The sequence below is a fragment of the Larimichthys crocea genome, chromosome XV (assembly GCF_000972845.2).
Source record: "Larimichthys crocea isolate SSNF chromosome XV, L_crocea_2.0, whole genome shotgun sequence".
Taxonomy (NCBI): Eukaryota; Metazoa; Chordata; class Actinopteri; family Sciaenidae; genus Larimichthys; species Larimichthys crocea.
Genome location: NC_040025.1, coordinates 23,194,927 through 23,215,976, shown reverse-complemented (window position 1 = coordinate 23,215,976; position 21,050 = coordinate 23,194,927). Strand labels below are relative to the sequence as shown.

General features: G+C 39.6%; 3 protein-coding genes across 3 annotated transcripts in view; 1 reads left to right on the top strand and 2 right to left on the bottom strand.

The window, feature by feature from the left end:
- Positions 1-737: 737 nt before the first annotated feature.
- On the bottom strand, positions 738-5,728 carry il17rb (interleukin 17 receptor B). The gene is made up of 10 exons (XM_027288446.1): positions 5,635-5,728; positions 5,471-5,545; positions 5,338-5,362; positions 4,521-4,634; positions 3,488-3,594; positions 3,224-3,350; positions 2,866-2,892; positions 2,487-2,630; positions 1,900-2,180; positions 738-1,785 (listed from the first exon to the last, which is right to left on the bottom strand). Exons 2-10 carry the CDS (start codon positions 5,534-5,536, stop codon positions 1,378-1,380), a joined length of 1,299 nt encoding a protein of 432 aa, XP_027144247.1. The 5' UTR covers positions 5,537-5,545; positions 5,635-5,728; the 3' UTR covers positions 738-1,377.
- chdh (choline dehydrogenase) lies at positions 5,654-16,204 on the top strand. The gene is made up of 10 exons (XM_027288442.1): positions 5,654-5,753; positions 7,391-7,805; positions 8,007-8,237; positions 8,780-8,946; positions 9,039-9,190; positions 9,664-9,793; positions 10,018-10,152; positions 10,984-11,126; positions 12,288-12,390; positions 12,666-16,204. The coding sequence occupies exons 2-10, from the start codon at positions 7,420-7,422 to the stop codon at positions 13,082-13,084; spliced, it is 1,866 nt and encodes a 621-aa protein (XP_027144243.1). The 5' UTR covers positions 5,654-5,753; positions 7,391-7,419; the 3' UTR covers positions 13,085-16,204.
- Positions 16,205-18,297: 2,093 nt separating this feature from the next.
- The window catches only part of cacna1db (calcium channel, voltage-dependent, L type, alpha 1D subunit, b), a 41,342-nt gene continuing 38,589 nt past the window's right edge, over positions 18,298-21,050 (bottom strand). The window contains exons 43-47 of the mRNA XM_027288435.1: positions 20,783-20,940; positions 20,062-20,174; positions 19,777-19,911; positions 19,433-19,618; positions 18,298-19,226 (exon numbers count right to left, since the gene is read on the bottom strand). Coding sequence (XP_027144236.1) covers positions 18,924-19,226; positions 19,433-19,618; positions 19,777-19,911; positions 20,062-20,174; positions 20,783-20,940 — 895 coding nt within the window. The 3' untranslated portion in view covers positions 18,298-18,923. The remainder of the gene's footprint in view (positions 19,227-19,432; positions 19,619-19,776; positions 19,912-20,061; positions 20,175-20,782; positions 20,941-21,050) is intronic.

The following is a 21,050-nucleotide window of genomic DNA, read 5'->3' as shown; positions in this document are numbered from 1 at the left end:
CTAGATTAAAAATAAAACGAAATCAGATCAAAATTGTCCCTGTTTGTGACTGAAGCTACTGATGCCAGAAAGAAAGTCATCAGTCTCACTGATGCGATGACTAACATTTCTCGTGGCCACCCAAAATTACCACGCCTTATTCATTTGTAGCCACCTAATAATCATCTCGTTCCGATGCAAGTCATGGCCACGGAATAAGATCTTGTTCCCACGCCTTATTAATTCGTGCATTACACACTTCATTTATCTCCTGCAGATTACACTACAGCACTTAGAGATACATGAAGTGTGTGGTGATTTTAGTGACACTACACTGTATTATAATGAAGTTATTGAATATTTCTGTACACTACACTGTATTATAATGAAGTTATTGAATATTTCTGTAATATCTCTCTAGCACTTTGCACTTTTTATAATTAAAGCTGTATTTATTTTTATTAACATTTCTTGTTGTATTTAAAGAATACTTTGCACACTAACACAATCCAAAAGGATGACACATAAACATCAGTTTTTATATCCCTACCTCATGTCTACTCCATCATGCACTGATAGAGAAGCGCACTCGCATCTACTGTGCAGGCAGCTTAATGCTTCCAGTCCTCACTGTGTAGAGAGGAAGGAAACTTGAAACAAGGAAGCTTGTCTGGCCATATTCAGTTGAAGTGGTTGAGACTATTATACTATATTCTTATACAGAAATTATACTAGATTATACAAACTGCCAAGTCATATGATGCTGACACACTTTCTCTTTAATTGATATTTGAGAATTGCAGATGAAACAAACATAAAAAATATATATTTGAAAACAAACAGTATGCGACAGTATACAGGGCTCATATAGGACACAATATCCACACAACGTCCACGTCAGTGTTTTTGTAACAGAAATAAGCACAGGTCTGATAAAATCATCTGATAAAAAAACAGATAAAACAGCAAAAGATGTAAAACATTAAAATATCCTATAAAGGGAAGCAATATATGAAAATGTTCCTCCCTCATGCCTATCACTGTTTTTTTATTATTTTATATTACAAGTTGAGAAAAAAAAACACAACATGTTTAAGCCATTGGGGGATTCTAGTGTAACAGTATTAAAGGTAGATTTAATGCTATATTGTATTTTTTTATTGAATGTTTCGGAGCTTTCGTTTTGTAACATTGTATTTAGTATAGTATGCACTCCAAAACCAACCTTGAGGATAAAAGGCAAAGATTTACCAGTTTATGGCTTTGATTTTTTTTTCAGATGACCCCACAGGGACTCATCCTCTTTATCCATTAAGGATAAGACGGGGAGGAGAGGAGATGAGGAATCCGATACCTTCACAGAGCGATGTTGATAGTAAACATTTTCATTACAAACGTTCAAATAGTGGTGACCACAGATTTCAATGGTTCCACTTTAAAGATGCTTGACTGATGTCTGTCCAGCTTTTCTACAGCTTCCCTTAATTTCCCTGCATTCTTTTCAATCCCTGGTCTAAAGATCATATCGAATATCTTCTTGCCTTCCTGCCTCTGGGATTGAAGGTTCCTGCACAGTTTGTTCAAGTCCTTCATCAAACAAAAAGTCTTGCAGGCCCTCAGTCCCAGTGCCAGGTTACTTGGCCTTTTGGGATGCTGTTTTCCCAGCTGCACCACCCAGAATTTAGCCAAGTCATTGGAATTCTTTGCATGGCTCACCACCATGTTGAGGATGAGAGGGTAGAGGTCATGAGCTGCAGCAGGGATGGAGGGTTCTGGGAGGTTGTGGTTGAGAGGAGAGTCGCTGGGCTGTGCAAAGAGAAGAGAAGAGAAGAGTTCAACAAAACAATAAAAAGGATTATCACGAAAATAACTCCTAATCAGGCTGCATGAAATAAATGATACATGTTACAGACAACTTACAGTCTCCTGTGGGCAGACGATGAGCACTCGTTCTGCAGCCTTGGCCTGTTCGGCCAACCAGCGCATTGGCCCGAGCTCTGCAATCTTCCCCTGCTGCCACATATCTACAGCCACGCTGCAGCCACCGTGCCCCTGCAATAACTCTGCCAGAGCCACCACAGCGCGCTGGAAGGTTGAATTCTTCGCAGGGTACACCACAAGAACGGGAGTAGGAACCATGGGAGATGTAGGCACAACTTTGAAACCCAATGATGTGGCAAAGTTGGCTCCACGTAGTCTATCTGAGGAGAAAACATTGGAAAGGTGTGGTTAGTTAGCTCCAGCAGCAGGCAGCAAGGCCAAACATGCTGTTATATAATAGAAAGACCCCAAGCTTGATACTTCAACTTTCAAATCTAGGAGCTGGGTAGGAACAATATTTGGGTTGAGAGCCAAATGTGCAATGAGGGAGCTTTTTTAAAAATGTCTTATAATTCTCAATGAGGTTAAGCTGTTATTTATCGTCTGCAATTTGGGCTCCTTTAGCTTCCCACTAAATGTATGGTGTAAGAAGTGTTATATTTATATATTTATATTTAAATATTTACAGATTATGTAGCAGGAACCCAGGATCATCAAGCTGGTCAGTCCTCCAAAAATGGCCATCGCTATGCTGGGGAAGTTGACATTATCAGGACCTCTTCTACTCGGCACTGGGGAGATTGTTATTTCTTCAACAGCAGTGGTCTTAACTGGAGTGAAATAACAAAAAAATTATTGTTAAAGATATATAATAATCAACATTGTCGCCATTAAGTATTACACATTTGTGATGACCTATGTGGCATCCTTAATTTGATTTAATAAAGAATTGTTTAAACAAATGTACATAGTGTGGACTCCCTTTTTTCCATGACTCTCAGAGTCAGATCATGACACATTATATACACAGACACACATGCACAGGTGAATGATATTAATGCTCACCTGTAGGAACTGTAAGACGCCTTGTTGCTAAGAAAACAGAAGAAGGTTTAAACATTAACACACTTTTCACATCAAGCTGCTTGTTACCAATATAGTACATGTATGTATCTTACATATCTTCTAATTGCATCAAATGTTTTGATGATAGGCCTTGAAAATGTTTAATTTCATTATTATGTACAATTTACAGAGTTTTAGTGAAATGTTATGGAGACACTGACCAAATATTTTTGACTCATAATGACTTTTATGCTTTACACTGTGGATAACAAACAAACCACAAATACTCAAATGAAAACTTTAACATTCATTTTCTACTTTTAGTATTATGAAGTGAAGAATTTTAAAATGAACTTACGCTTTTTAGGTACTTTGATTGTGGTCATCTCATAATAGTTGCCGCTCCCCGGCAAAGGCAAAGGGAGATTAGCAACTTGGATCGTGTTCCTGCCAGATAGTGCTTTTACTAAATAATGGAACCATTTCTAGATTTGAAAAGATGACAGTCATTGTACTGAGGTTCATATTTTCCTCTCACATACTCTTCAGTTGACTTGTTATGCAGACAGTCAATATTATACATGATCAATTATTAGTTTAAATAAGTTTCCATCCACAATACCTGCTTTAGCCCAGGGAGGTCTGAAATGGATAAAGGTGGTTTGTATTCACAGTGATACACTTGTCTATCAAGAAGGATCCGGGTGCCTGTCAGGAATTGTGTACTAGCTGCAGAAAGACAGAGACATCAGGGTTTGAATAAAAACAAAAAAAATGTCTTAGAAATTTTCAGTGTGCCTGACTCTGGACCCGTCAACCCCATACATTATTATTGACACAGCAAATTCAGTATTAATACAGCAAGCTGTGTCATCAGCTGTGCCTTTTTAATGGGCTCTTATTTTGAAAGACTTTTGTCTTTCCTCCAGAAAGCCTCCAATTTTCCAGCCTTCTTAACACGGCAGTCTATGGGGCTGTGGATGGGTGTTGCTGGCGCATCTTTGTGTCTTACGCCAAAACTATAAAGCTAACAGCTTCAGCAGACAAAAATGAGTGAGAAGACTACGTTTCGAGCTATAAATTGTTTACGTAGAGTAACATTTGCGGCCTTGAGCGCAGTTTACAAATTTATTTTTCAACAATTTTTTCTCTCCCTCTCTACTCTAACTATGATGTCACGCACTCTAGCTTGCGAACATTCTTCCAATACACACCTATTAATTTTTTGCCATGTTTTTTTTTTGCAATTTTTTGGCAAACCGTTTGGCGAAAGCCAGCCGTTTAGATACCTATTTGTGTATGTGCGACCAAAACTGCGGGAGGAGTAGCGTGTCAAAAAAAGGCGTAAGAATAATGATAAAATAATAGATAGTGTGCTCCTTCAGGCACACTCAATGAGCGGTTTGAAGTTGGTTTTCAGATGTGTACCAGGTAAAGTTTACTTTCTGTCTGGCACAGTGTCACCTCACCCAAGCTAAAGTCCTGTTTGTCAAGTAAATAAATTATCAGGGTCGGGGGCATCTCACCAGATATTGGAAGTGTTATTCATAATAATTAGTAAGCTACTTTCGTGAATCAATTCTGAAGATACCATGTCAAAGTCAACACCGTGAATTGGTTTCCGCATGGAAGAAATACAACGTGCTGTGTCCTACCATCAAGTTTGACAGCCCAGCTTATGTTCATCAGATATCCTTCTTCCATTGTCACCAGCTCCACCCTCAAGTTCATAGGAGGATGCGGAGTGTAAGTGCCCACAGGAGGCGGGCCTGGAACAAGAAATTCACACATTCATAATGTGTAATAAGTTGTATTGTACTTTGTGTTACACTATGAGTTAGAAGAAGAAAAAGATATACTTTATTAATCCCTCGATGTGGAAATTCTTTTTTTCACTCTATTTTATTTTTACATGGACACACACACATGCAGTACAAGGGCATAGACATGCAAATGTGGAGAGATGGGCAGCCAGCCAGACCAGCGCCCAACAAGCAGTTTGGGTGGGGTCGGTGCCTTGCTCAAGGGCACCTCGGCATTGCCCAGGAGGTGAACTGGCACCTCTCCAGCTACCAGTCCACCTTCCATATTTTTTTGGTCCATGTGGGGCTTGAACCAGCCACCCTCCGGCCCCTATTTGAAAACTAAAAAATATTTTATAATATTATTATAATATTATTATAATATTACACATATTCCATATTGGCTGTTTGTAGTGTAGTGAAAAATTTTGTTCCTCGTCATTAATTAATTAATTAAATACAATAAGAGAATAATTACAAATTCCATAGTTTTGAGAGCAGTAAAATACCAAACATTGGACTAAAAGAGCAGCAAATGTTTTTTTGTTTTTTTAATATATTAAACCCTGTAGTGGCTTCAGTGGTGGCGTGGCTTTAGCTTTTAAACCAACATGATATTATTGACATTATAGGTCAGAGTAAGAATAATACTAAAAAAAAAAAAACATACCGTAAAATTTCTTGCACTCCAATCCCTGCGAAGAAATCACAAAAACAACAACTTATTGACTCGTAAATCACTTCAACAATAAAAAAATAAAAAAAAAATAAATAAATAAATAAATAAAAAGTCAGTGACTTACAATTTCATGTGACGCTGCGTGCGCCACGACACAGGAGACACAAATAATCAATGTGACGCCAAACATCTTCGGCACCTAAAAGAGTAGAGCACAACCCAGACAAATGAGAGATAGGTCCTTTTTTATACAATCCACAGCATCTCCAGGAGTGAGAGGCCTCTGACCTGCTGTGCACGGTGATGAACGCTCTGTCAGTCTGCGGCTGTTCCGTTAACTCATAAATATAACCCGCTAAGCTCCGCCCACCGACTCCTCGCCTCTTCAGTTTCGGCCAGACTCAGAGGTAAGGGGTTTCTGTGCTGCCGCTGCTGCACAAACTCAACTGTTCACCGTGTCTTTCATGCTGTGTTCAACTAACACCACCTCGGTTTAAACCGAGCACCGTTTGTCAAGTTATACTCAGTTTGTCGACAATATCTTGCAGCAGACGACCGAGAGTGTCGGACAGAAACAGTGCAAGTCCAGAAAGAAGTCTGACCGCTGCGGTCAACTTCAGTTTAACTACCTCTAAAGATTTAAAATACCGTTTAATATATGTTTTAAAGTGTTTGCAACATATGAAATGTGTTTTAAAGAAGTGGAAATGTGTTTACAAATGTAGCTAAGTGCTGTTGCAGACCAAACTGTGTTGGGCGATAACGGGTTGCGAAATCCTCGACATTCAGACCAGACTGGAAAGATTAGTTAGTTTTATGGTGTACAAGTTAAAAGTAATGCGTTCTTTAATTCCAGATGTCTCATTAGGAGGTATTTTAAACGACAGATCATCCTGACACTAAAAACAAGTGAGAGCTGGTTTATTGATGTCCTGACCTAGATAGATATCCCTGCCTTGTCCAGTTTATACAGTGTATTGTAGCCTTTGATTGATCATTGATGGCATGATGCGCAATTCATTTCAACTTTTGGCATGGGAAACAGATGTTTACAAATGTGAGGTAAAAACAAATTGGAGAATTGTGAATTGGAGAATTGAAAGTGGAAAAACTATAAACACTGCAGCTTTTTTAATGAATATAAATGTGTATGAGTGAGTGGATTCATTTGTGTGTCTAGTGTTCAGGTTGTGGTGTGTTGATACATGTTAGGCACAATGGGAAGCAAAGTATGCCCCATATCATCCTTTTGGGAGTATTTTGAGAAATCATCACACTCTTTGAATTCTGATATTACAGAGTTAAGCGTGTTAATGTAAATCTTCCTTATTTCATTGATTGTTTTACATTGTAGGAGAAAGTGCACCGTTGTCTCAGTCCATACCTGTTGCAGACGTGTACTCACTGAGTCTGTACTTGGTCGCAACAGGAGAGAACTATTCTGTTTATTGGTCATCTGTTTTTAGGGTCAAATAAAAGCTGTTATAATGTGTTTGACTCTGATTGGTGTTTGGAAAGCAGTGTTGTTGTGTCACGGCATGTTTAAGAGGCTGTCAGTTTGCTTTCTAGACATTCCGGGCTCAGCTCTTGGGTTTGTAGGGCTTTGGGGTTGAAGGTGTCAAGGGGCTTGATTTAAGGTGATTAAAAACCTTGAGTGCTCTCCTTCAGATGATCATTGAATGTGTTAAATGCATTTGAATTCTGGATGTAACATTTTGTCGGATGTATGTCCCAACTAAACACACACAAACATACACTAGACTCTGTTTGTTCGAATAAAACAGTATCCTTGGCAGCTAACAGTAGCACCAGTTCAGATGTTTCTAGTTATTCATTTATCTGTATGCAATTTAAAAAGTACAAACTGACACTGTGAGAAAGACAAGGTGTGGTCAAAATGCCAAAAGCTACACTGGAACCTACAATTTGCATACTTCGTGGGACTTTGTACACAATGAGTGTTATTTTTGAACATTGCACCATTCAACACACAAGTTTAAATTCCAGTTCCAGCTTGCCTCATGTGTGTTGTGGTAATTTACAGTGAATGAAGAAAACTCTCCCAGAACCAAGATGTTGTCTTTGGCCCGACGAGTTGTGACTCAAGGGAGATTTATGAGGGATGGCAGATTCCAGTTCACCTGTTCGCCAGAATGTCATTATGTCCCTACAACCAGAAACTTGGACTGGTCCTTTTCCATCAGATGCTTTGGTGCCACCGCTGCTAATTTGAACGCTTCACCATCGCCTACAGCCAATCAGAAAACACCCTCCTACAGTTATGTCATTGTTGGTGCGGGCTCAGCGGGCTGTGTTCTTGCCAACCGTCTCAGCGAAGATGCTCATGAGTCTGTGATGCTGCTGGAGGCCGGTCCAAAGGACATGCTGCTGGGCAGCTTACGACTATCATGGAAGATCCACATGCCAGCTGCGCTGACCTACAACCTCTGTGATGACAAGTACAGTTGTTTAATTATTGCAGTGCACGTGTTTAAGACTAAGACTAGATATAAGTCTGGATTGTCACACTATAAGACAAATATATCAACACAAATGTAGAAAACATTGAAGTTTGTTTGTTTTATTTTATTTTTTATTTGAGCAGAGAGATGTTGGTTCCATTTTGACGTCTTGCTTGACGTTTTTTCATTTCTCCTCAGGTATAACTGGTACTACAACACTTTACCTCAGGCCCACATGGACAACCGGGTCCTATACTGGCCGAGGGGCCGTGTCTGGGGTGGATCCTCTTCACTTAACGCCATGGTATACATCCGCGGACATGCTGAAGACTACAACCGTTGGCAGAGAGAGGGAGCTGAGGGTTGGGATTACGAGCATTGTCTGCCTTACTTCAAGAAAGCTCAGTGTCATGAGCTGGGAGAAAACAGGTACCCAAATTCAAAATATTTTTTTAGTGTCTTTTGGCTTAGACCTATATTCAAATAATTTTAATGTACATAGACTGAGTTTTAAGACAACTGTAATTCTGGCAGTGCTTCATTTTCACAGACTCACTGGGTTTCTTTAAAGATTATTTTGTTGGCCTTTTCAAGCTTTATTTGATAGATACAGCTGAAGAGTGACGGGAATGCGGGGAGAGAGAGACTGCAAGGACTGAGCCTTCGCACATGGGGCACCTGCTGTACCAACTGAGCTAAACGCCACCACTGACTCACTGGGTTTCTAAATGTGTCCTAGGTGATCAGGAAATGTTGATTGTAGATATGCAATAGTGACACAGTTGAGATCTTATCTTGCAAAACACGGCCACTTGAGCATCGCATAACTGCGTACACATCTGTTTACAGAAACACTGCTGATAATAAAATGATTTATGTCTTTGCATTATTGATCATTAAAACCTAAATGGGATTTCCACAGACAGATATGTTGCATTCATCTTTGTGACACGTCTGTGTTTCTTGTGTAGGTATCGAGGAGGAAGTGGACCTCTTCATGTGTCTCGAGGGAAGACCAACCATCCCCTTCACAAGGCATTTATTGAGGCAGGGCAGCAAGCAGGATACCCCTTCACTGATGACATGAACGGATACCAACAAGAGGGGTTGGGATGGATGGACATGACTGTTTATAAAGGTTAAAGGAAAAAGGAACTACTGTGACTACATAATACATACATCTTTCACAAACCAACCGTTTAACATTGTCTACACTGCCCTAATCTGTAGGGAAGAGGTGGAGCACAGCCAGTGCCTACCTAAGACCCGTCCTGGGTCGACCCAACCTGAAGACGGAGGTGCGCTGTCTAACCACCAAGATCCTGTTTGATGGCAACCGTGCTGTGGGTGTGGAATACACACAGAATGGAGAAAAGAAAAGGGTAAGATTTACAGAATGTTATTGAATGTTATGTCTTAATGTACGCAGATTTATTTATTTTGCCACATTAGCATAAATATATGAAATATCTCAGTAATGTTTGGATGGATTGCCTCAAAATGTTTCATGGTCCTATGATGAATCCTTGTGACTTTAGCACTCCTGTGACTTTTCGTCTAGCCCCATGATTTTAGGCTTTGTTTTTGAGCTAATGGTTTTTGAATGGACTGCCATGAAAATTGTTCAGTGACAATCTCTTGATGTTTTCTTGAGGACGAATCCTAATGACTTTTGTAACCCCTTGATTTTTTCCTCCAGCATCGCTAGCAGGTCACAACGTTTACTTCACTTTCCAGTCAGTGTATTCAAATGACTTTTTGTGCCACCATGAGGTTAAGGTTTTTTAAATACCATTTCGAGCATGTTGGCATGCTGGTGTTTCAAAGCACTTCTCCTCTTCTGGTCTCTTTTCAGGTGTATGCAGATAAAGAGGTAATACTGAGTGGAGGAGCCATCAACTCTCCTCAGCTTCTCATGTTGTCTGGGGTGGGAAACGCAGATGACCTAAAACAACTTGACATCCCCGTAGTTCAGCACTTACCAGGTACATTTTGAGCAATGTGAGCATTTAAAAAGCTTCATTACAACAAACAAAAATGGAAATAGACTTATTAAATATAAGAACTTGAACACATAAAACATCAAAACACTGACAGAGTGACTCATTTTGACCTGTTTCATGCTTCAAACAAACCATACATTATAATATATTATAATGACTTGTATCAATGCCTCTCTTCATCCTTTGTTCTCTCTGTTGTTTCTCAGGTGTTGGCAGTAACCTGCAGGATCATTTGGAGCTTTACATCCAGCAGCAGTGCACTCAGCCAATCACCCTGTACAAGGCCCAGAAACCTTTCCACATGGTCAAGATTGGCCTGGAGTGGCTCACAGTGTTCACTGGTAACCAAAGGCACCCACACATGAATATGGGAACACACATATTCAAATATCCAAATGTTCTATAAAAACAGTTAATTTCTGTGTGTTCTGTTTATATGACTGAACATATTATTAAAAATGTCAGTCTCCTTCCTTTAAGTAAACTCCACGTAATCTATGCCTGTTATTAATTCAGGAAGTATCAGTTCTGGACAGGTATGAGTTAATACATAGTCTGTATCTTAAAACAAAGAGTTGAAGTTAGAAGTAAACTGCCTTTTCTCATTGACATGCAAGAATTTGATCTACCGATGAGAAAGAAAGGCAGGTCACCTGTCTTGCTTTCTCAACAAGAGTAACACAAAATGAAACATTAGCAACCTTCGTGGCTACCTGTCAGCTGGTAAAAATATTCTGTACTTTAGAGGCACGCACCACAGGATGTTGGAGGGTGGGTTGTAAGTGTTTGTGCATGATAACAACACACCACATGTGCATTCATTTATTATGTGGCAACAGTTTGTGGATCACATATGGTGAATTGTCTTTATAGGGATGTTTTTAAAGAGCTCTTGTAATCGGGACGCATAAATTGAAATGTGACGTTAGCAGAGCGCATAGTTTTGGCTGGTGGGTGAAGTGTGATCACTGCCAGGAATGCTGCATGTGTGTCTGGCACTCATAGTAAGAAGCGGATGGAGACACACTTCTACTGAGTACTCAGAACAACACTTATACAAACTAAATACAGCACACCACTGGCAACTCAACAGGCACACTAGCAGTTAACAAAAGATAGAAACTGAAATATCATAACACAGTGTCTGACTTATCATGATGATCCTCCTACAGGTTATGGAGCAACAGCCCACTTGGAGAGCGGAGGGTTCATCCGCAGTCGGCCGCATGTCTCACACCCAGACATACAGTTTCACTTCCTGCCCTCGCAAGTCATCGACCATGGACGAGTTGCCTCCAAGATAGAGGCGTATCAGGTGTGTGTGTGGCGTCTGTTTAGTGTTAGTCACTGCTGTGTTTTGTCTTTAATGCACAGGTTTTGATTGTATGTGGTATGTATGTGTGTGGGGGCTTTCGGGATGTATGGTTATGGTTCCATTTTATTACACATGGTAATCTGTGTCATTGATGTATACACTCACATTCCTGTATACACTGTAAGACCCTTACGTAATGCACAAGGCACAAAGTAGTGTTTATACATGTGTCATTCCAAAAAAGAAAATCCCTAAAAACACAATTTGTCATTAAAAAAACGGTATTTATGAAACATTGGAAGCTTTGTGAGAAATTCACTGAGGTGGCTAGGTGACATTAGCCAAGAAACAACAAAGAAGTGCGTTGAAAGATTATGTCATCGATTATCTTATCGTTGTCATGATGAACACTACTTTAATGAGGTACTTCAATGAAGTGCTTCAAAAGGCATTACAACAAGTACATTTTCTGCCCAGCAAAAAAAAAGAAAGAGTGACACTATATTTTTCAATGAAATCTCACACGATATAAATTATTTTGTGTTATTTGTGTTTAAAAACCACTGATTTATTGGTACAAACCCACACATTCTTTAAAGTGTGTCCTGGAGGTGGGTGTAGTCAAAAACACGCAGGTTTGTGATATTGAGCAGAAAATAGAGTCTCTCAGGTCTGGGGTTTTCCCAAGAATCTGTTTTTTAAGAGATTGATTTATCTGCGAAGTTGCTCCTGACGTTACGGAGGTGTTTTCATTCTACAAAGATTTCAATTAAATATTATATCTTAATACCATATTCCCACTAGCTCAGTCTGTGACTTTCATGAATCACTATTATGTCACAGAACTGTGTATCCGATCCAGTAATAACATGTTTTGTGTGCTCTCCAAAAAAACCCTTGAGAAACAGGTTATAAAGACTCAGGATTCTGCAAACAAGTTATATAATAAAAATGTATTATTATTATTGTCATTGCAAATAAAAATATAACAAGCGTTATGGGTCTTTCAAAAATGACATCAACCCAATCACATCATTCTTCCAGTCATCACTATGCTGGCAATTACACTGTAACTGATGAGGCATGAAGGTGATGAACAGTATTAGTCATGCAGCTTTGACTAAACAGCAGACATGATGAGTGTTTCGTTCTTGGTCGCAGGTTCATGTCGGGCCAATGCGAAGCACCAGTATTGGCTGGTTGAAGCTAAAGAGTGCCAACCCTCTGGATCACCCCATTTTGCAGCCAAACTATCTCTCCACTGGTAAGATTCAGTCACTGAACTGTTAAGCAGCAAATCCATCAAAGGTTTTGAGAACTTTGCTCTATCCCCCAAGTGAATATACTTTTTAAAACATCATTACTCTTCTCATACAGCATGAGATCTACCCGTCTGAGCTCTGCTTAGGTCATGACCCCCCATTTTAAAAGAACATTGTGATTTAAAAGATTGAAAGACGTGTATCTCACTGAAGTGGAAAATTACTGGCTTGGTTCGTGTTGAATTTTTAATTTTCATCTTATTCTCTGTCCTGTCAGATATTGACGTGTTGGAGTTTAGGGAGTGTGTCAAACTCTCCAGAGAGATTTTCACCCAGAAGGCTTTCGATGCGTTCCGTGGTCCCGAAGTCCTGCCCGGTTCTCAGGTCCAATCTGATGCTGACATCGATGCTTTTGTACGCAGAAAAGCTGACAGTGCTTACCACCCATCCTGCACCTGCAAGATGGGCTCACCATCTGACCCCATGGCAGTTGTCGACTCAAACACCCGCCTTCTGGGTGTGGAGCGGCTGCGCGTTGTCGACGCGTCCATCATGCCCAGCATCGTCAGCGGCAACCTGAACGCTCCGACCATCATGATGGCAGAGAAGGCCGCTGACATGATCAGGGGTCGCCCCGCTCTCGTCGACCAAGCGGTTCCCGTATACCGACCGCCAACAATCGACACGCAGAGATGAACAGAGGGTCAGAGGAGCCGTGAGAGTGAGTCAGAAACAGTTCACAAGTCAATAAGTTACTAGGCAACAACAGCAGTGAACAGTTTAATGTGAGTTTTATTTGGCAGTTGGTAGTACAGTTGGTTTACAGTTGATCGTTTTATTTTCCATAAATTACACGTCTTCAATCAAAAGCCACGATTAAACATGCAGGCTCATGCATCATTATTCTAATATAATACAAAGCTCAGTTGTGTGCTGGCACTCCCTGATGACATAAGAGCTACGAAGGATGCTGAAAAACTGGAAAGCCACTGTGAATGTAATGGAAATGTTTTCATCATAAAATCTGCATGTTACTATGTTCAGTATGAACAATGCACCATACAAACTACAGACTCACAGGACTACCGTGAATTTAGCCGTAACATTCTGACATAAACCTGTTGACGTGACAATGACTCAGGTTTATTGCTCATTTGTCTAAAAGCTGTCCATCATCCACCTGCATTTCTGAAACAGTTTCCCTGTCTGCCTTTTGTAGTTTATATCTCTACTTTAAACTACATTCAGGTAACACTCATTTCGTTATCGTTGCTCTTGTTGTCTGACTGATGATCAGCAAACCTGCAGTCACAGTAGTAGATTTTGTTTAGTCTCTTCAGATGTATTATCACCATGGTAACATTCCTCTTCCTTCCTGAAAAACTTGCAGCTTCAACAGTTTGACAAAATACTGGTTTGTGGCACAGATTTTGAAACGGCAAGAAGAAAATAAAAAGGGTAATTTAGCTTTTTGTCTTGTTTTACAGTAAAGTCTAAAGACAGATATGCAGGGAGGATTTGATGTTTATGAGTGGTTGTTGATAGCAACAGACCAACACACCTCTACATCACTGTAATTCATTTCATTGCCTGCAGACACAGTGTCAGATGAAGCAGATATGGAACTAATACAGTTTAGTCACAGATGTGTCAGACACCACCCAGACTTCGATTTTATTTTGCTCCGATCAGGACTCAAACTCAACATGTCCTGTTTTTTTTAATCTGGTAGTGCTTTCTCTTTAGTGTACATCTCACAGTGGTTTGCCTAAAATAATAATATGAAGTTTCAAGTTTCAAGTTTGTTTGTTTTTCAAACCTGGGGTAATCCATCCATCCATTATCTGTATACGCTTATCCTCATCAGGGTCACGTAGGGATAGAGCCTGTAACGCAGGTTAAAGCCAAGAAAAACTGTACCAGCGTCATTTTTAACTTTGGTGGGACAGTAAGACAGGTACTTCGAGACTTCAAAAGTGAAACCATTTTTGTGGTATTTTGTTGGCAGGAAATAAAATGCCTCACAGACATATGAACAGAGAAACATGTTCAAGCCTATTTTTCCAAGGAACAAGCCATACTCTCATGACTTCATTACATCCATCCCACAAGGCCACTAGTCTCATTTCCGGACAACAGCCACTATTTCTGCTAATAAAGACTAGAGGACTTGAGGACAATAAAAGTCAGCAAACTAACCTGAAGTTGCCTTCTATAGCATTGCTTAGATTTTAGAACACAATTATAGTCAATAGGAACAATCGTTTTCACATACATACAGTACATACTGTGTGGGGTTCATCGTGCTGTTGGTTGCTTTGGGTGATCTTTGCTGTTCACTCATAAACTATTCCACAACTTTTAAATTACTTTTTTGCTTCAACTAGTCTGTTAGTTTAATCTAAAACAGAAATATGTACAGATTATAGCTCAAAATATCAACTGTCTAATATGGATGCAGTGTTAAAACACTCTTTGTGTTTAATCTTGTGTGTGTGTTTTCTAAAAGCATTGTGGATGTTTACATAAAATATTTTAAAGATGAAGGCATGTATACCTGATCAGTTGGTGCCTATAACACATACATTATTTTCTGATGTCAATGGAAATGTCTGTATTTGCAGTATGTGATTATGAAGTGTGATCCAGCATGGACTGAGACACCTTGGTGTCAATTAGATTTTAGAATAAGCTTCACTGAAAAGTATTCATTTTGATTAAATTCACTTATTTTTATGTTATCAGCTCTAATGGAAACAGCCAAGTGCTTAAATGAATTATTATAGTCTTATCAAGCTTTGCACTACACATGAAGTATCTATCATTACTGTGACGATTATTGTTTACATTATATACAGTGTTGTACAATATTACTTGAATGTTTGAATCATTTCTGTCCTAATGAAGGCTTAACGTAGGTCGTAAAAGGGAAAATTATTATAAAAACCTCTTCCATCCTTTATATTTTATGGTTGCATGTGTGTGTGTTTTCTTTCCCTTGATTGTAAAGAAAACACTTTGAAGCATCCTGACCTTGTCCATATGACTTTATTCAGTGATCATTACAAAAATCCTCAGCAGGTTCATTGTCATTTCAGGCAAAAATTCAAATGTACAAAACAGGATTGTGTTTTCCATTGGTACAAAATCTATAAGATACTAGTACTTATGCTACAAAGTAGATTGAGCTATATATTTTTTTCATTTTCATACAACAAATGGGTAGAAAGCAGAAATCTTCAAGTTCATCACTTAACATTGTACAGATTTTATACATTGTTGTCATTTCATCTGTAAAGCAGTGGAACGGTACAAAAAATAAAGCTGTCAGATGCACACAAAAAGATTAGTTTTGTCTGTTTTTTGTCACTACATTTTTTTTTGATAAAAGTCCAATGTACTGTGAATGAACCAGAGATGTCTGTTGATTGTGGCGTTGCTGGCTGTTGTTTCCTGTATCGAACGTGTTGTAAGTCACACAGACTCATGAAATAAAATCTAGGCTGTATGATGTCATACAACGTTGGCCAATCAATGAAACTGAATGACTACATCACAACTATCTAAACTATCACAGGTTTGATCCCCGCAACAACCATAGTCCCTTTAACTGTACAAGACGCTACCCTCGTCGGCTCAGAAATGTGTTTGAGAGGAATGTGCAGCAAATATTCTGCTTACAGCTTGTGTGTAATATGGCTTTGGAAGAGCATAACCAATGTTACTAAAACTGTACAACTGAATCTCTGGCTGTATTTACACAAAATGAAGACACCTTTAAAATGATCAAATCAAATAAAAAACTGAGGTGACTTTCTGTTTTTTGTAGTTTTTGAAGGAGTCTCAGATCACCATTAACCAATCAAAACTTGCTTTTTATCTTGTCCCCATTTTGTGCAGATGTAGCCTTTGCCACAATCTCCCTGACACGTTAACCAACACACCCGGATAGTTAGAGAGGTAATAACGACATTTGTTAAAAGTCTTAATTAAACACAATTTCCATGCAGTTAGAAAATGCATAAGTCATATTTATCATCTGTTTTGGCCATTAAAACCTGTCTATATATATATCGTCTGGAGAGAATAAGAAATTAATGCATTTACAGTATGTATTCCAGATACAAGCTCATCTGTTAAATTAATCTTTATATCTGGATCATCTGTATGCAAGAAAAGAAAACACAACTGCAAACTGTCTTTTCAATATTGGCATCATCCTTCTGCCATGATTGTACATGAGAAATGGTGTAGATTTTTTAAAAACAATGAAGAAATTGATGTATCTGGAATAAAATTTGAATATTGATGATGCACTTAATGATCCCTTGTTTTGGTTTTACATCTGAAGGAGCCCTTTGATTGCACAGAACAAACGTGCTGCCCTGACGACAGTATTTCCATTGAGGAAAAAGAAAGGTTGCCACGAGCCAGTGTTGATTTTTAAATGTTGACCTGAAGACATTATTACAATTGGCAGTGGTAGACAGACACTGGTTAGTGGTGGAGAAAATGTGCAGAACAGAAAGCAGGTTGTAAAGTTCTCCCTCCATGGACAGCAGCTGTTTTGGACATTTCATGCACTCAAACTGCTGTTAGAACAAAAAGAAATCCCACACATAAAAGGCAACAGCTAACATCAATCATTTCATTCTGAAAACACATTATATACACCTGACAACAATATACAGAGTTTATATATTGTCAAGAAATTCAGAAAAATATAGTTTCCCTCTTAACTGTGGCATTTCTAAGTATACAATATTTAGACCTTTGTGGTTGAAATTTTCCTCTTTAATCTGCTTTGTCATGAAACAAGCCTGAGTGACATTCCACTTCATTACCGCTCAACAGATGAAATCCATCACATGTAATGTATAGAACTAAAGTGGCCTGAAAGCAAAGTTTACCTACTGTCAAGGCAGAAAAAGTTCTAATCTCAAAAAATGATACTGACGATTTTGTGCTTCAACTATGAGGCAGCAACATCTCAGTCGTCTTTGTTTTCCTCTGTTGCAGATTTAGAAATTTAAAACGTCCGTACTGTGTCAAACAGCGGTTTCAAAACCAGGACTGGTGAGATTATGTGTCACAATGCTATACTTTATTTATCATACAGAGAGTTAAATTCCCTCTTCTGTTATCATCTTCTCAGTGTGAACACGTCAAAACTTCCAGATGAATCATTGCATATTCTGAGTAGGTGTGTAACAATGAAATGGTCTCCTCACAGTTTTCGAGAGGGAAATTCTAGTATGATTTTTTTTTTTACATAATCAGGTTAGTAAAATTATTGTTGTCAGTTTAGTCTCTCTATTGTTGGTGTAAAGGGGAAGTTTCCTTGTGTCAGCGTGCACGTGAAACAGAAGGATATGCCTGAGGACAAAGTCTTTTTTTTCTTTTCATTGATATGTGATGTCCTTTTCAAGTCAAGTACAGAGAAAAGCAATGTATAACCCTGAAACCCTGAACTGTGAACCCAGAGCAGCTCCTTCCAGATTCATAGCTAGCGGCTGTGATGGCTTTGGATCAGCCTGATCGTCACAATTTTATCACGTTTCTTTGTGTGTGTGTGTGTGTGTGTGTGTGTGTGTGTGTGTGTGTGTGTGTGTGTGTGTGTGTGTGTGTTATTTGTCATGGAGGCCAAAATGTAACAAAGAATGCATCCACTAAAAGTTAAAATCACACATTATATATACAAGAAATGAAACTCTTGGAATCAATTTTGCAGCAGGACAAATGCAACTTTGCAAAGCCAGCTCCACTCTGTGTCTTCAATCAGTGTGACCCCAACAGATTGTAACATTGTGACATTCAAACTAGAAAACAGGGCGGATATTTGGCAAAGGTCTAATTTTGTGTGTGTGTGTGTGTGTGTGTGTGTGTGTGTGTGTGCGTGTGTGTGTGTGTGTGTGTGTGTGTGTGTGTGTGTGTGTGTGTGTGTGAAATGTTTTCAAAATCTGAAATAAATCTGCGAGACAAGTTTCATACAGATGATCTGTGAGTGTGGCATAGTGAAATATGAGTGAAGAATGTCTGGTTTGTACAAAGTTACACAATGTTAGGATGTTGCAGATTGTTCACTGTTCAATTGTTCACTCAGTATGGATGTACCCACAAATTAAAGTTGTTGCTTCATTTCACATCCATTTCACATCATTACTGTTAATCAACCCCTTCAAGCTTTCAGATGTTTGACTTGATACTCAGTGCATGTTGGAAACTTCCACTGAGCTGTGGGCTGGCTTTGTTATTCTGCTCCGTCAAACCACTGTTAATATTAAAGAAAATAGAAAACAATCCCTGGAAAGTATCCTGATTGATTCCCTCTGGTTTCAATATTTGCTGAAAGTATCTCTGCTTTTCAATTCTCCACTCCACAGAAAGAGAAAACAAGGCACTTTGTTCTCTTATCCATCCATGTTTTACATATTTTGTCTATTGCAGGATGCACTTAAACACAGACATCCCCTCACTGTAAAATAGTGTTAGAAATTCAATTGAAAAAACCTAGATAATCCCGCGTGAGCCGCTGCTATAGCGACGTGATGCATATCATCTCGTCTGTTAGGTCCTCCTCGCATTTCACAGCCACGTATGGCTCCTCATCGCTGTAGTCACGTATACTGCGTTCTTTAAGATGCGGGGCATGTGGTTCCGAGCTGACGTTCTCCGTTGCCCCTGTGTTACCGTGATCCATACTGCCATTCAGGAGGTTACTGGCGGCGCTGTCCATCTCATCGATGGTCATCTCACAGGCATCTGCGATTTCGTGTTTGGTCGCTGACACAAACTTGGGGTCCCTGGCGTATTTCCCGAGACCTTCAGAGATCAACACCTGTGAAGAAGTGAAAAATAAACAAAACTGAAAACTGGTGAATGTCATTTGTGACTGTAAATTGTGTGTACATGAAATGAGTTTGTACACATAGATGGTTGTCACAGTGCTAAGGCCTTCCAAGAGTCATCATGGGGGTTTAGGAAAATGTAGAAAATACTTTGATTTCTCTCTAATTTTCCGTAGACCAAGTTTTTTTTACTCACAGCCTCCACTAAACTGTTGGCGCTTCCTCTCTTCTGCAGAAAGTGTGAGCAGCTCTCTGCAGGTAACTGCAGACGTGACGGAGATTGGCTGCGGCTGGAAGGACCGTCCTGGCTGTCGGTATACCACGAGCTCCTCTTCATTGCTGCAGGGATGCTGCCGACACTGCCGGAACTGCGCCAGTCCACCTTGTAGGTAGACACATACGTGTTTAAACATGTTTTGTCACGAGACAAGGACATCTTAAATTTCATCCATTTTCTATAACCACTTATCCTTATCAGGGTCATGAGCTGTCCCTACTTGGCCCCCGCTGTGTAATCACACAGATTATCACACCCCGCACCTGTATGAGTGGTGTATAGCATGGTGAGCAGTCACGACTGCTGGGTGAGGCAGGAGGTGTGGCCCAGGAATGAAGTGACCGTGCAGGAGATAGGTGGTGAATTCTGCTGGCATCGAGACCTGCCACCGCCATTACCTGCAGTTTGAGTTCACAGGTCATGACAATGAAGAATCATCAATTAAGGCTGTGGTTCTGGTACAAAACAGTGATATTCCTACTGACAACTGCACCTTGTGGCAGTACTGTACATTAATTTATCACAATATTTATTGTGTGTGTGTGTACCTGTTGCTGCACTAGGTGTAGTGGAAGAGCTGTGCAGGATGGAGAGTGAGGAGGCTCATCCTGACTACTTCTTCTGCGAAGACACTCAAAACTGAATGTTGGTCTGTGGGAGGCTGAGAGAACACAAGAACAGAAAATGATCACTTTCTGGTTTGTTGCAAAAATATATATACTGTGATAAGTACAAGAAACACAAGATAGTCTAACTTTATGCACCATTATAAAATATGTACTAAACAGTAGTAAATATGAGCAATTACAATAAACTCAAACTGGTTAGTTCAATATTTAATGACTCCCAGTCCAGTTTATCAATAGACATGAAATGATATACATCAAAGAAACTCAATGACTCAACAAAGAGGGAGAGGTCAAAGTGGCAGACAGTTCTTCACTTTCAGAACTATGGAAATGAAAGTATGGGGGCATTTGTGATAGATGTGTTGAGAAAGGTTTGGAAAGGCGTGGGAAAGATTTAGAAAGGTTAGGGGCTTTTATATTGAAAGAGCACACTCATGCTGAGTTTCAAGTGAGTGTCTAGGCCCAATGTGTAGTTTCCTGTTGAGCTGCATTTACTGTGTGGGGCCTTTAGTTAGATGAGTTTGTATGTGTATGACAGGTAGATAGACAAAATGGTCGTCAGGGAGAAAAAAAGCATTTTGTGTCTGTGTGTGCACGAGTAAGAGTAAAAAATAGGCACACTAATTAAATAAACTATCACCTTGAGGTGAGGGTAAAAACCATCTCCTTGGCGACCGCCTGCCATCTTGGTAGATCGGCTGTTGGTCATCGTCATAGTAACCATCAGGCTGGTGGTGGCCCCTGGAAACCTCGAGATCAAACTCTCCTTCTGCATCATGCTGGCTGTTGTTGGACAACCTGTAAAAACGAAAAGATAACAACTTTACATACCGTAGAACTCATGAACGATGATTCCAAATATCTGCGTGGGAAAGAAACAAGTGGCAACAGAGTTAATGATAATGTTG